Source organism: Choloepus didactylus, chromosome 6 (assembly GCF_015220235.1).
Source record: "Choloepus didactylus isolate mChoDid1 chromosome 6, mChoDid1.pri, whole genome shotgun sequence".
In the NCBI taxonomy this organism is placed as follows: Eukaryota; Metazoa; Chordata; class Mammalia; order Pilosa; family Megalonychidae; genus Choloepus; species Choloepus didactylus.
Genome location: NC_051312.1, coordinates 64,387,954 through 64,404,291, shown reverse-complemented (window position 1 = coordinate 64,404,291; position 16,338 = coordinate 64,387,954). Strand labels below are relative to the sequence as shown.

At 46.3% G+C, this 16,338-nt stretch overlaps 1 protein-coding gene across 3 annotated transcripts in view; it reads right to left on the bottom strand.

Moving 5' to 3' along the window:
* The window catches only part of PLEKHA7 (pleckstrin homology domain containing A7), a 256,736-nt gene that overhangs the window by 21,690 nt on the left and 218,708 nt on the right, over positions 1-16,338 (bottom strand). For all 3 annotated transcript variants that reach the window (XM_037839324.1, XM_037839323.1, XM_037839325.1), the window contains exons 13-17: positions 14,800-14,853; positions 2,776-2,841; positions 2,520-2,600; positions 1,502-1,651; positions 792-893 (exon numbers count right to left, since the gene is read on the bottom strand). In XM_037839324.1, the coding sequence (XP_037695252.1) occupies positions 792-893; positions 1,502-1,651; positions 2,520-2,600; positions 2,776-2,841; positions 14,800-14,853 (453 nt within the window). The remainder of the gene's footprint in view (positions 1-791; positions 894-1,501; positions 1,652-2,519; positions 2,601-2,775; positions 2,842-14,799; positions 14,854-16,338) is intronic.

The following is a 16,338-nucleotide window of genomic DNA, read 5'->3' as shown; positions in this document are numbered from 1 at the left end:
AAGTTACATTAATTTCAGGCCCTGAAAGGAGAGATGGTTGTTTTTCACATGTAAAATTTTAAGTGTGGGGTGGTTGGCATCACAGTAGGTGGACACTGGGAGCTAGAGGAAGCCAACACAAAAGAAGAGAAATCAAAAGGCCTTTAATTCTTTCACCTTCGGAGGACAGAGATAGCTATCAATGGGGTGGCCTGGTTTTTAAGGAGAGAGGAAAGACTTATGAGGAGGCAGAGTTCTAAGATGCCTTCCCTGAATGGAGTAGGGGCCACAGATGGGTATCACCCAGTGTGGGCTCCAGAAATGCAAATGACTGCCTGGAGGCCAGAAGCACCTCAATGGACCTGAATTCACACTACCTCCTCAGGTAGAGAAGCCTGAGAACATCTATCTTCAGGAATCAGAGGAGAGAGGACAGTGAAGACTTCCTGCAGCTGTCTCAGTGAGGAGCTAGAAACCCAAGATGGGACCAAGAGCCACAGGAACACAGGTCCACTTTCAAGTCTCTGTGAGGCTTTCAAGGCTGATATTTGTCTTCTCTCAGGTCTGTTTCCCCAAATGATGAGTAGGTAAAACCCTTACAAAAAATGCTCAAGGGCTTCTCTTTGATAGCAGAGAGGCAAGGGGAGCTGGGGTGAGTCCTCTCATCACAGCCTGGCTGGGGAAGGGATCCCCAGCGGAGAACCTGGGATGGCCCCTTTATAGTGGTGGAGAGTGGGCTGAGTCGTAGCCAAGGAATAGAAGGCTCTCAGAAGAAATCAGAAATCACTAGGGAAGGACAGCTCTTGGGTCACCTGGAAAAAAAATGCTCTCCTGTGCTGCTCCTGGAGGGTCTGCTTCAACTGCTCCACGTCACTCTCCAACTTCAGGTATTCATTCCAGGCATTTTCCATCTCCTGCCAGACAAGGAAATGCTTCTGGTTTTTAGTTAGCCCTAGTTCCCCAGTAGTGTCATGGGCACCTATGTTTCTGACCATTTCTGACCCAGCCAAAGGAAGAGGGAAGGGAAGCCCAGTGGGCCAAGGGTAGGCCTGGTCAGACAGAGACGGCGGAGCATGGGATCTTCTCTTCTGTGCCCTGAACCTGGCCACCTGCACTGACCCCCTTCTATCCTTAGGGATGCTTTGATTCCTAGGCCTGGCAGAACGAGCCTCTACCACATCAGGACTGAGGAAAAACTGGAAATTCTGATGTCTTAGAATTAACTGCACACAAATGAAAGGAATAGGCATGCAGGCTGCTCTGAGAAATCTAGTTCCTTGGGTGTCACTATAGCCATCTAGGAGTCACTAATGGAAAGCAGACTAAGGCACAGGCAGAGACAGACATGTCCCCCTTGGACTAGGTAAGGTACTGTCAGGAGGTGGCCTGGAGAAGTTCCGCTACTCTAAGACTTTTGCTCCTGGCCACCAACTCAACTACAGCCTGGGAGATGAGAAAAGCAGTCCCGTGCCCATCCCATCCTGAGGGGGAGTATCTGCCACCCTCCACACGCTCTACGCACAGTGGACTCTCTGGAGAGCTCTGCCCGGATGTGGACGAGGTCCTCTTGTAGCAATCTCTGCTGGTAGGCGATCTTCTCCAAGTGTTGGGGCTGGTCTCTGTACTGTTCCATCTGTCTGTGCAAGACCTCCAGCACAGACTCTAGCTGGTCCTGCACCAGCAAGGACCAATGAACAAACAGGAGAGGACAGTTCATGGAGACATCCCCATGTCATGCCAGGAACCAACCAAACCTGCTGATTCTCACTGAGGCAGATGGGACCAGAGCTGAGATGGGGACTGAGAGTCAGGACTCTGATGTCAGCTCTGACTGTAGCCACTGGGTAGCCTAAGGCACATCACCTAACAGCTCTATGCCTCGGTTTCCTCATCTGTAAAGTGGGCATAAAGCCATCTAACTCCTTATTAGCTCAATTATGGGAATAAATAAAAGAATAGATGGAAAACTCTCTAAGCTCTTGGGAAACAGCATTATATCACAAACCTTCAGGCATTAAAAATACAATGCCTTTTTAACTTGATAAAAAAAAACTACTTTAAGAATCCTATTCCTCAAGAGGACAGACATTCCTGCCCTCCCATACACACTTGCTCCTCTCACAAAACAGATCCTAAGAGAAAAGAAGCATTATGAAGCTAAGGGCCTCTTCCCTACTATGACTGGGGCCACTTTCTCCAAGGCAGCCCCCTACCCTGGGGTTCAGGGGCCTGGAGACGTCACACACAAGCCAGTGGCTCTCTCCTCTCCCTGGTTCAACATATGGAGCCTTCAGAGAGATGGGGCCAGAACAGAAGGTTGTAGGAGTATTTAGAACAAGGGGGCTGAGGTCTTCCTATAGAGTTTCCTCCCAGTCAGATAGAAACTCCCCAAGACGCTTCCTTTAAACACAAAGATATTGCTGTGGATAAGTTAACACCTGTTGTTGGATACTAACATGAGAGTGTTCTATGTCTAAGGAGAGACAAGATGTCAAAACTTCCATCTACCCAGGCCAAGATTATGCAAAACTGATTCATACTTTGTTCTCCTTGAGGGCCCGTATTTTGTCTTCCACATCCTGGAGGATCCTGTCTTGTTCACAGAAGACACTTAGTTTGACCTGTAAACAAGAACAGGTTGCAGAGAGCCTGGGATGATGAGCAAAGGGCATAGTCTTGGGTGTGTGATCAGAAAGTCTTCGGTTACAGAGCCATCCAAACCCTGCCCAAAGCTCCCCGCCCTGGGTTTGGGGACAGGAGGCAGCTGAGGGTCTGCTCGTGGCTCTGCTCACTCACGTCAATGTCACTTTCTGCAATCTTCACGGGCTTCAGACTTCGATTGACAAGGTCCCGGCTTGTCATCTGGGAGGTGAACAATTAAAAGGAGATTTAACCACAGCATTTGGGATAAGAAGACAGGAAGGAAAGAGCCCCAAAATGGAAGAGTGTGAAGTCTCAGTAATGGCAGGTAGGGTCATGGCATTGAAGGGGCAAAAGTTTGGGCAATATCTGCTTTGCTTTTTATGCCTATTTCACTTTAGGGAAAAATAAAAACCTTTTGTGATCCTAGTAACAACCATAAATTTCTCAAATTAAAGAAAACATGGACCTTTAAGTTACAAATTATCAATTGTAGAATCTTATATTTGTACAAAATCTGTATGATAAACCAGTTCAGGAATCTTGGAAGATTTGCCACTTCTAAGACAAATTTGCTACTGAACCTGGGGATAAACAGTTATAGAAGTCTATCACTCCCTGCCCAGGGTAGTGGGGTGGGTGGGCTGGGAGGAACAAGCAAATCCCATGAGCATTGCAAATCCCTAATTTAAGGAAGTCTGTGGGCAGCCCACTTCCCTATGAGCAAGCCCAGCTGACCGGGGATGGGGGGTTGGGGTGGGGTTCTCTTTACCCTACACTATGTGAAGAGGACCCAGCCAAGGGAAGAAGGAACCTGGATAATTCCTGCCTGAGGTTTTTAATTGATTCCTGAATAACTGAGGCTATGACATATTTGTCTAAGGTACAAGTTACTCTCTCCTATCAAGGAAAGAAACCACAAAGCAATAAACATAAATTACTCAAACTTATGGGCCAATCGAATTCCACATTTCCCATCCCATCTGTCACTGACTCCTAAAAAGCTAAACCCAACAATTTACACCATGTTTTAGTTTCCCTCAAATCTCCTTCTTGCCAAAAGTGGGGGTAGGGAGGCACTCTTTTTCACAGATGAGAAAAGGGCACAGTCTTGGGTGTGTGATCAGAAAGCCTTTGGTTACAGAGCCATCCAAACCCTGCCCAAAGCTTCCTGCCCTGGGTTTGGGGACAGGAGGCCAAGACAAGGTCACGGAGAGCAGGTCTAACTTGCTCCATGTAGTGGAGGCTATCTCGCTCAACTCCATTTTACAGATCTGACCAGGGAGAAGGAGGGTGGAGCTGACTAAGCAGAAACAGGTACTAAGCGGAGGGCCCCAGTGCAGCCAGACAGCTGCTGGAAAAATGGCCTTCACTTTCTACCCTCTCCATAGGGGAGGTCCAATAAGTTTGTGAGTATGAATCGGGAGCAGATATATATTGACAAACATACTCCTAGGAGCTCAAACTACCATGTGCCCAATTGTCCTTTATGCCTTTCCCTGAGAATCATCAGCAAATCCAAAAGTCAAGGTCAAGGAGAATGATCTCACCATGTCTCAGGCCAAGGATGGACCCTGGGCTGCAGACCCAGCCCCATGCATTCCCATGCTCCCTTTGCACATAATAGAGGGCAGGAACCAATGTCTTATTTTTCTTCATATTTTCATTCCCCCAAATATGGCACAGGGGAAGGCACTCAGCAAATTCTTATTGAATTGTTGCATATTTCAAAGGGAAACCCATTTAGGTCACTGCTATAGGATTCCTGAAAAAAGTAGAGCTCCAGCCAAATTCTGCTCTTCAAACTGGGAGGTTATGTGTACATACATGTATGAGCACAGTCACAAAAAACACAGACGACTGAGACAATCTACAAACAGACAGTGCTGTCCCCTGACAAGGGGGAGAGTGGGGAGGGAAGGGGAGGTCATGGAATTAATCTAGTGAACTGCAAACAGTTGAACTTCCCAGGCAGGACTTGAACTTTTAAAGTCAGGGGAAGGTGGGGCGTGACGGGGCAGATGAAGGCAGAGATGTTCTCACGCTGTGTCACATGTCTTTTCATCAAAGCCGAGGACAATGAGCCTGTCTATTCTCCAGAAGGACTCTTAGTTCATTTCCTAGGTAGAAATCATTTTCAAACTGAGATATGCTTTGAGGATTTCTCCCCTCACCAAAACTCTTTCCCTTATTTCACTGAAGCTTGTTACAGATGATGTCTTTTTGATATTTTAAATAGCAAGGCAGAGAATCTAATTGAGCAATGCCTCATTTATCCAGCATCACCAGAAAAGGAATGAGGTTTTCTACACAAAAAGGGCATTTTGAGAAAGCTGAATGTTTTAAACTTGTTGATGGAAAACTTTCTATAATTATGCCCTTCCCTGCATCATAAAGTGCTACATATAAATTCAATTTTTTTATCATAACAAATCAATAATATAGAATCTCTCAGAAGATAGCATTTAGGACTATTTGCTCCTTTTTAAAATTGGGCCCACATTTGTCTTCTCATTTTAGTCTTGGATTGATGTACATAGCTCCTTTTCTCTCTGAGGATATTACTATTCCCTCTTTTCTAAAAAGTAACTGTCTCTTGCTCCCTTGTAATGTGCTGCTTTTAGGCTGCTGTAAGTTAGGGATTCAAATAATTAAGTGTGTTGGAATTAACAACTCAACAGAAGCTATGTACTAGCGGCTTTTCCTTATCTGGCCTCCCTGTGCCTGGGTTTGGCGCTCTTCAGGGGGCTCCTCCCACACCCCATGCCTGCCCCCACTCTGGTTCTTAGATCAGATCATGAGGTTCGGTCTGCTCATCTGTTTGCCCTCACTAGGCGGTAACCCAATGAGGGTGGCTGTGGGAACTGGGCCATATTTTCTCTGTAGCCTCAAAGCCCAGCCCAGGCCTAGCAGTACTGAGGATATTCGGGAAACGTTTGCCTGGTGAGCCAGCGAGTGTTTCAAAGTACGGTGAACTGGCTCTGCTAAGGGCCTGGGACCTCTTCCTATGGAGTGCAGGTCACAGGCTTTACAGCACAGGCTTTGTGACGGCTTGTTTATGCAGCTCAGAGGTCCTTTAGGCCTCTCAATTTAGCTCGGTTCTCTACAGCCAAGGCTATTAAGAAATAGTATGTCCAAGAGTTAGTGATATATCTAATTTTCCTTTTAAAATTGAGCTTGGGGATAACAATGTTTAAATCCACTTAAAACATCAACTATGGGTTGAGATCATCTCTGTCACAAAAATAATGAAGGGCAGTAGTAGGCACTCATTCAATTGAAAGAGCCCATGTATCAGAAAGGAATTCAAGTCCACCCAGGCATCTTATCTCCCCCTCTACCACATCCCAAGGCACCTTCTCGGGGCTTAGGATGGCTGGATACACCTGCTTTCCTATCTGCAGCCTCCCTTGGAATGCTGAGAGCTTGCCAGGTATCAGTTACTATTTCTGCGATAGTTCAAGGGGATTGGGGGTCAGGCGGGGTGTGGGGGGCAGTTTTGTTCTAGTCCAGCTCCAGACTCTGTTATCCAAACATCAACACCCTGCCCCAGAGCAGAGCCACCTAAATCCCAGTGGAATCCAGCTCCTCCAAAGTGACCAGTGACTGGGGCTCCCTCCCAAGAAATTCATGCACAACTCCACAGACCACCCTGGCCTCTCTCTGGGTCAAACCTCACCACGGAGGCAGACAAGCGAGAATGGAAACACGATACAAGCTGGTGGCAAGCCAGGCAAGCTCCCCCACCCCTTGGCAGCACAAAAGATGGAGTCACAGAACACCACAGATGAGAGGCTCAGCCTGGTGCACCAGCCACAAGGCTGACAAGAGCTTCACTATAAAGAAAATAAACCAAAATGACTTGCAGGAAGCCTGGGGGTGGTCAGGAAAGCCCCTGGTTAAGCAAGTGATGGAGCCGGCACTGAGCCAGAAGCAATGGAATGGCCACGCTTGGAGACACAGATCGGATCATCTTACGCTTCTCCTGGGCCGACAGCCCCGTGCTGACTTCTTCAGCACTTTGTAAAGCACGTTGATCAAAGGTTCATTATTTTTTATCTGTTCCAAACAAAAAGGCAAATACAACAAAAACGCAACAGGTGAGACATCAAATGACACTTGAAGAAACCAGAATTTGGAGAACTGACAAGGGGCAAACCTTAAGGAGGATGTGTGCTGTACAATTAAAATAACCCGGTCTGAATCTTGGCTATGCCATGTGCCATCTCGGTGACCTCTCTAAATTTCATTTTTCTCACCTACAAAATGAGGGATAATAAGCTCTGCCGGAAGAGTCTTTGCGCTGGCAAGTTTATGCAAGGGTACCGATTCAGTGCAGATTTCAGAGCCATTTTTCTTCCTGGTTCTTCTGAGGACAGAGGGCACATCACAGAAGTGAACCTTGCTTCTTCCTTTGTCTTCCCTCATTACATACCGTAAGAGAGCACCAATCATTAGTTTCACTCCCCTCTCAACGCTTTCCACTTTAAGTCCCTCAGACCCACACCTCCACGTCTGTGTTGCCTCTAAATAATTACGTCTCACCAATTATTCCCAATGCTTACAGTCCCCACCCTCTAGGAGAGGATCTCACCCTCACTGAACACTGGAATCACTGCGAGAATTTTTTTTTAAAACGTTGATCAGACAAGACAGAATTTAACAAAGAATTACAAATACTGAATCTTTATATGATTTGCTTTTTCTTAGTTTCTAGAGAATTAGAATAGACAGAAGGAAAGAACTGAAATGGTGGAACTATAACCCATAGCACCCTTTGAAATATGTTCTATAGCTACTTGTTATATTGTAATTTGAAAGCTACGCCTTTTTGTATATGTGTTATATTTCACAATAAGGAAATAACTGAAACTATGGGACGATAACTCATAATAACTTTGGAAATTTCCTATATATCTACTTGTTAAATCACACTTTGAAAGATATTACCTTTTTGTATATATATTTCATAATAAGGAAATAACTGAAACTGTGGAATTGTAACCTATAATACTCTTTGAAATTTGCTTTCTAACTACTTATTAAATTGTACTTGGAAAGTTATCACTTTTATGTATATATGTTATATTCTACAATTTAAAAAATACGAGAAACAAACAAACAAAAACGTTGCTTCCTGGCCTCCCTATAATTGTGCCTAAGAGCCTCCTCCCCAATGCCTCTTTGTTGCTCAGATGTGGCCCTCTCTCTCTAGCTAAGCCAACTTGAAAGGTGAAATCACTGCCCTCCCCACTACGTGGGATCAGACACCCAGGGGAGTGAATCTCCCTGGCAACATGGAATATGACTCCCGGGGAGGAATGTAGACCTGGCATCGTGGGACGGAGAACATCTTCCTGACCAAAAGGGGGATGTGAAAGGAAATGAAATAAGCTTCAGTAGCAGAGAGATTCCAAAAGGAGCTGAGAGGTCACTCTGGTGGGCACTCTTACACACAATTTAGACAACCCTTTTTAGGTTCTAAAGAATTGGGGTAGCTGGTGGTGGATACCTGAAACTATTAAACTACAACCCAGAACCCATGAATCTCGAGGACAGTTGTATAAAAATGTAGCTTATGAGGGGTGACAGTGGGATTGGGAATGCCATAAGGACCAAACTCCACTTTGTCTAGTTTATGGATGGATGTGTAGAAAAGTAGGGGAAGCAAACAAACAGATAAAGGTACCCAGTGTTCTTTTTTACTTCAATTGCTCTTTTTCACTCTAATTATTATTCTTGTTATTTTTGTGTGTGTGCTAATGAAGGTGTCAGGGATTGATTTAGGTGATGAATGTACAGCTATGTAATGGTACTGTAAACAATCGAAAGTACAATTTGTTTTGTATGACTGCGTGGTATGTAAATATATCTCAATAAAATGATGATTAAAAAAAAAAAAAAAAAAAGAATTGGGGTAGCTGGTGGTGGATAACTGAGACTATCAAACTACAACCCAGAACCCATGAATCTCGAGGACAATTGTATAAAAATGTAGCTTATGGGGGTGACAATGGGATTGGGAAAGCCATAAGGACCACACTCCACTTTGTCTAGTTTATGGGTGGATGAGTAGAAAAATAGGGGAAGGAAACAAACAAACAAACAGACAAAGGTACCCAGTGTTCTTTTTTACTTCAATTGCTCTTTTTCACTCTAATTATTATTCTTATTATTTTTGTGTGTGTGCTAATGAAGGTGTCAGGGATTGATTTAGGTGATGAATGTACAACTATGTAATGGTACTGTGAACAATCGAATGTACGATTTGTTTTGTATGACTGCGTGGTATGTGAATATATCTCAATAAAATGAAGATTGAAAAAAAAAAAACAAAAAAAAAAACGTTGCTTCATGAGTCCCACTCCAAGAGATTCTGACTTATTTGACCCGGGGTAGGGCATGGTCCCTGGGATTCTTAAAAGCCCTCCTGGTGATTCTAATGTGCAGCCAGGGTTAGACCAATGCTTTATAACAGAGGTCTTCAAACTTCAGCATCAGGATCACCCAGATCTACCAGAGGGTAGATCTGCTGGGCCCACCCTCAGAGGTTCTCATTGAGCAGGCCTGGAGTGGGACCCAAGAGTTTATATTTCTAACAAATTCCCAGGCATTGCTGATGCTACTGGCCTGGGGACCATATTTGGAGACCCTTCACAAAGAAACAAAGTTTCTCAACTGTGCTGTAAATTAGAATCACCTAGGGAGTTTTGTTGCTGTTTTTTTGTTTTTGTTTTTGTTTTTAAGAGTAGTACCTGAGTATTACCAATTACTGCCAATTAAATCTGTAAGGTATAGGACCCAAGCATCAATATTCATTTTTAAAGCCCCCCTGCTAATTCTAGTGCATGGCCAGGGTTAATAACTTCTGCTCCAGAACAACAGATCACAAACTTCAGTGCGTATAAGAATCACCCCAGAGATTGATTTCTTTAAAATGTAGATTTTTGGGCACCATCTCCATAGATTCTAATCCAATAGCTCTAGCGGCCCCAAGTCTGCATTTTTATCAAGCTCCCAGGTGATCCTGAAATAGGCCTCCCAGACCACAACTTAAGAAACTCTGTTCCAGAGGCTGATTTCAGAAATAGACCCTGAACAGAGAAGCCTGATCTCAGACTCCAACAGTTAGGAAGATTCCTGAGGCCAGGCACCTGATGTCAAGGGTGACACAGCCCTCACCAGGAACCAGAGCCTCCTTGAGGTTGACAGCAACTGTCACCACCCACAAGAGTGCCACCTGAGCAGCCTGTGGCTACCCTCTACCTCACCTTCCCAGCTGTATAAAACAATTCAAGCTGTCAACAATAGTGCATCCCTACATGCCCATTCCACAATTATGAGATTAAACACCAGAAATATGATTTACCAAATAGAACTTTACAGAGGGCAAAAAATGTGGTATGAAAGAAAGAAGGCAGCTGTGAAATCCTTCACTGGATTCAAATCCCAGCCTTTGGAGAAATTACTTAAATTCTGATACCTGGGTTTCCAGTTAGTAAAAAGGGGCTGACGATTCGTATTGCTCACGGTTGCTGAGAAGATTAAAGGAAATAAACATAAAATGCCCAAAACACTGCCAGGCAGGAGGATACTTGTAGCCAACATGGAGTCCTTTTCACCCTGGCACCACTGAGTAAAATGCCAGAGTAGATGATTCCAAAGTGAATACTGTGAGAATGAATTTAAGTTTAGCTTTCACACAGAACAGGTGTGCCTTGCAGGGTGGGGCAGTTAAGAAATTGGCAAAAGGTTAAAAAGACAAACTGTAATCCACAGTCAGTCCCCCTGCTCATCCACCCACTATCCACAGTCAGTCCCCCTTCTTATCTGCCCACTATCTACTATACTTGCAAGGTGGAGACTCAGGGTAGAGGTTCCCAAAATAGCCTCATAACTTGTTACCAAACTAGCCCAGACTGGTTCTAAAGAGGCCTGGGCATAACTATTATAGTCAGGGGTGGAGATTTGTTCCAATGGTTCCTAATGTTGCAAATTTGTGCTGGAAGCGTATTTCAAATGTTTCCAATTTGGGCAGGCTGCATGTTTCAAATTTGCTGGGCTAGTTAGGCTTGTCGAATAGAATGTAACCTCTGGAGTATCCAGCCAGTGGAGAAACGGGAGGGACCTGCGGTTAGGTATAGGGAATAAATACTGCTGGGTCTATTGTTCTGCGCGCCAACTCCCACATTTTGGTTGGGCGCCCGTTCTTGCAAGATCGTGAATAAATTCTTTTCTTCTCCACAATCGGGTGAGTGTTTATTCCTTTTTAGGAATAGTGCTTGTTTCTCACAAATATTAATATAGAGTATCTTTGTACCTTCTAAGAGAGTGGAGTGCCATTGTTTGGTGTGCTTGGCACCACAGCAGAAATGCTCATTTTAGGAAGAAAACTCTACCATGCGCAAGGAAGCAAACACCACCAGCTGATTCTGGAAGCCAGGCACCAGCTGATCAGATGGGGAGAGGGCTCTGTATCCTTGACACCTTGGCCTTTGGGCAGGGACCTGCGGACCTTTGGTCAACCTGGTGGGGGGTGGGGGGTTGCAGGAGGCATGTCAGGTGATCGGAGGCCAGCAAGGAGACTCTCCCTCTCCGGAGAGGCTTAACTCCTTTACCTCTGCCAGCCAGGACCCAGGAGGGACCTCTCAGTGGGAGGCTGTGCTTATTTTCATTTCCTTGCCCAGGGTGACCTACAGGCCCATTCAATCATGCCCACAGGGGCCTGGTCCGAGAGACTCCAGCTGGGCTTAGCAAGAGCTCCTTTCACCCAGCAGGTCAGAATCTCAGGGACCAGTGGGCCTTTAGGGTTTTCCTAATCCATCCACTCAACCTTCTAAAATGCCCATTAGTCTCAGGTGCACCTCCAGTGATGGGGCGTTCACTACCACCTGGGGCAGCCCTTTGAGAAAAGTCTTTTTTCTATTAAACTGAAATCTGTCGACTTGTAGCTTCCATCTGTTTGTCTTCACTCCCCCTTAGGACCACAGAAAACCCATGGTAACATTTCAGAGCCTAATAGATTGTTTCTATGGCTTTCCTGAATCATCTCTTCCCTAAGCTAAACAGCCTTCATTCCCTCCTTCAGCCATCCTGCATTGTAGCTGTGCTATGCTGTTTTGTTTCTTTTTTCTGCCCAGCATGCCTTCCCATTAGGGAAATCCACTCTCACTCCACAGGGATGTCACACTGGGAGGAAGTGAACCTGGCTTTGCAGGTGGCACCTTCTTGGGCCATGTGGAGCCAGCCCTTGTTTGGCAGGAAAGGAGGTTGGCACACCAGGGCAAGTAGAGCGGCAGCAACATGGCCTGAGCCTCTGGAATGTATGGCTGTATAAACCAGTATATTTCTTTTTTGGCTTGGCAGGTTGATTTGGGTTTCGATGATTTGCAAACAAAAGCATCCCACCTAATACACTCTTCAGTCAGGGTCTGCAGGCCCCCAATACCTGTCCTCTGATTCCAGCCCTCTCCTCGCCTTGCTTCCTGAAATGGGTCGCCCATCTTGGAGCCTTACACCTCAGATGGGCCCGAGCAGGCCCACTGCCTCCCTGATCTGGGCACCCCGCTCCTCTGAGGGAGGCTGAGGTGGTGCCAGCCTTCCTGATGACTCACACACAGAGCAAACCCAGCATCATTTTCCACATGTGCTGCTGGTGAGCCAACCTCTCCAGTCCTGCTGGTGCAGTTCATTTGGGGAACTAGTACCCCGAGAGGAGCTTAGCAATTGGAGAAACAGCTATTAATCCATAATTAATGTTCTGATCACACATGGCTCCTAGCTAGAAAAACAGACCAAGGATCCAACTTTCCTCTATCACATCAAAGACATTTTCTGACATAATGAACCCAAGCTCAGCTCCCTAAAAAATGGAATGCCTTAGTAGAAATAGCATTTTCAGAGAGGTCATGTGGCCAGGCAAAGAGCACAGGCTTCAGAGTCAATGCTATACCCTAATACTGACTCTGCCAAAAATTAGTTGTGTGGTGTCGGGAGCATTATTATCTTTCTGAGCCTCACTCAGTAAAAAGAGGGTAATACCACCTCCATTACAGGTCAGTTTAATACAACTAAGACACACTGACTGGCACACATTGTACCCTCTATTGTCATTAAGTTTCTGTTGGGAGTCAGTAAACAGGGAATCCTGGCTGTGCTTTGGTATCTGTGCCTCAGTTTCTCCTTCTCTAAATCCCCTTTAGCTCAAATCCTGTGATCTCAAAATAAAATAAACCTGAGGCAGATCTTCACTGCAGGACTATCATGTACAAACAGGAATCAGAATTCAGATGTTTCCTACTACTTTGCTCAGGCACTTCATTAAGTTCTCTCTTGCACTTTGCAACAAGCACTCTGAAGACCTTTTTGTAGTATACATGTGCTTCCGGAGAGCCAAGCCTCTCCAATTGCTCCTAGGTACACCATGGATGCTCTACAGACACTTCTGGGCTGCATGCTCCGTCCTGCGACAGGGGAGAGAACAGAACAGTCAGCATGGTGACCGGCTGTCAGGGAGGCAAGGAACAGGGACATGGTGTGTGCACAGACCATGGGAGGTCGGGGGGCTGGCGGTCCTCTCTCCATGTCACATGAGTGTGGTGGCAAGGACCCGCCCTGCCCCAACAGGATGTAAGAGGATGGGCTGAGCTGCTACATTTAAACTACACAGCTATGTTGTCTGAGCAGTTTGAACCCTGGGGTGTTACCATACTTAAAATACTCACTTAAGCTCCTGAAATCTGACTTCCAGTAAGCTAAAAAATGTCCTGGTTGTGAGAGAACGCTCGTGGTTTCCTCATGTTCTAAAGAGAGGTCTGATTTTTTGTTTACTGCACCCTCCTGCCTAAAGCCCAGGATAGAATCTGGACCCTGGACCACCACCATCGTTCCTCTGCTACCTGGCACTCCTTGCCGCTCACGCTCCCTCCCCCTTTATCACAGTCACTGCCATTCTCCTGGCTTTTCAGTCTCCACACACACATCGTCTCCTCCCAGAGTTCTCCCTGACTACTGTGATCCTCACTAGCTCAGCTCCAAGAACAGGGCCAAAGAGATTTTTGTACATTCATTGTACATGAGTCTGTGTTATTCTGGGAAGCTTTCTTTCCCCAACCCAGACCATATACAAGTTTCTAAAAGCCAAAACTAAGAAATTGAGAGAGCCTCAATTCTTCTCTTGCACTCCTCCCCCATCCCCAGGCTTCTGCAGAGCTAGGTACACACACACAGCAAGTGCTCAGCAGATACATAAGTTAACTGATTTCTCACCTAAGGCCCTGATCTTGCCTCAGAGTGGTGAGCCCCCCACCTGCTGTGTCAGGGCTGAGGTTCATGCCCCCATCTCTACCAGGCTGGATGAAGTCACTCCTGTTAAAAACATCTCCAGCCAGGTACCCTCGGAGAGGGGGAGGAGGCAGCCCTCCGAGGCAGTCGCCGGGTGTCCCATGGGCCCCTCACCCACACGCTCACACCCACGGTTAATTAAAGGTCACATTCTTTGAGTCTGTTTCATGGCTCAGGCATAAGAAGTGGTTTTCACAGTGGGAGCTTTCAAGGGCTGTGGGAATAGAACAATAGCAGCTTTTTTCAAGCAGAACTTCTCTCAGGTCCACAGAAGCTTTCTAGGGCTCTCTGCGCTGTGAAGGCCAACTTAGAGCCTGAAGCGTTATCACCTACCAAGGGCCCAAGGTTCATCCCCTAAAGTGAGATTACCCGTGAGCCACAAAGCCACATAATTCCAGGTGGAAACTGCTCCATCAGCAACAAAACCAAACAATCCACCCCACTACTTGTGGCTGAAAACATACATCGGGGCACGCTATGAACCAAACACACACACATGCACCCACTGGAGGCTCTGCAGAAGTGACTGATTACCATGTGGAGGCACCTTTTAGTCCTGAACGAGGAGAGGAAGAGATCAAGATTTTATGCCCCCGCACCCACCCACACCCATTCTTTAGCCAGTTACCTAACAGTAGAACTCACAAGAAACTGAAAAGAACCCAGAGTTTAAGGCTGTAAGGAATAAAAGCCTTTCAGTTTAAACAGGAGACATCTTCATTTGAGAGCCAGGCTTGGTAAGACCTGCGTGGCCTTTGGCTTTGGGCTCGGCTCCTTCAAGGCTGACACTCTCAGAAAGGAGAGTCCAAGGGACACAAGACCTTAGATGTCACTCACCTTTAGATCTAGGTACTCCAGGTCTTTCTTCAGCTGGAGGTAGGTATCATCAGCCTTCAAATGAAGCACAGAGAGGGGAAAAAAAAACAGTTATGAACACCAAAGGTTTCCATAATTCTGGGCTTCAAGTGTGAATCACTCACATTGTGCAGCTTTGAGGACAGGAGACCACAGCAGACCAGCACATCCAGGCCACAAAGAAAGCACAAACATCTCACTGCAGTTCAAAGCCCTCTACGAGCATAGCAGATCTCCAGGTCACTGCAAGGAGGGCCGGCTTATCCCCCCAGAGGCCAGGGGTGAGAGTTTGACGGGGAGGAGGGAGACAGCACACATCCCACCCAAGGGTTAGGACGACAGTGCAGCTGAGGTGGTTGGGGAGTTCCTGAAACAGAACTAAAGAGAAGTACCCAGAAGAGGATGTGCTTACACCCGAGAGAGAGAGTCCCACCAAGCACCAATATTCCCATCCTTATCATCGAACCTTTGGACTGGGTCACTGCACATGCATGAAGCAAAAAGATCCCGATTCGTGTTTATGGCTGCTTGGAAGAGGCAGGGAGGTGACCCGGGTGTCGCAGGGAGGTCCCGAGGTAAACTCAGGTTCCAGAATGACTAGCACCAGCAGCTGCCGAAGTCTCCTGTAAGTTTTGGCTCTTTTTGCTCAGCATGGGGCCAACGTAACCATGTCAGAAGCTAGTCGAGGAAGTTCCAGTGTCAGACCTAACTGCTTGAGGCGCCTCTGATAGCCTGTCAAGTTCTTCAGTGTAATTACCGGAAACAGTGAGAATAAGGAAAAGACTTTGATTTCTTAGAACTCATGCTCTCCCGTGTAGCAGATCACAGAAGCTAAGTCTGAGGCGGAAGGACTTTGAAAGCTTAAGAAAAATAGTCAAAGGAGGTACTTTCTCAGGAGACTTAGAGGCTCTTCCAGCAAGCTGAACTAGCCAGGGCTGGGGAAAGTGGTCCTTCTTTACCCCTCTGATGTAAAACGATCACGCTGATAAATAATGTGGGAAGTTCGGGTGGTGCTTTTAAGCATATGAGGGAATGAAGGGCTGCCCCTGATTATCAGGGACACTGGTAGCTTGTTAGATCTCATCTCTGCCCCTACACTGTCCCCGCTTTACTCATCCCTACTGCCCCATCAGCTCTGTCCCTATCAGACACGTGCCACAGGCATAAGAAGGATAGAGCTGAGAATGGTATTTAAAATCAACCAAAGTCACAACTTATGGTTTTTCAATGTATTCCCTTAAAGTTCGGTTTTCCAAATCCATCTCCTGAGTCCCTCAGGTCTCATTAACACAGGACAGGTAAGGAAGAGGACAGTCCCTTCTCCCTCTTTAGCCATTCCCTGCCTCAAGGGACCAGCCTGATGTGGCTGAATCCATTCCTGCTTGAGGACAACCCCAGAAAGGAATCAACTTTTTTAAACTGCTTGAGATGTCCAGGAGAATAATTCCCAGGCCACTCCTCAAGGAGCTTGCCTGCAAAGCGCCAAGTGTCCTGGAAACGGTTTAGAACACTGTGCCAGAC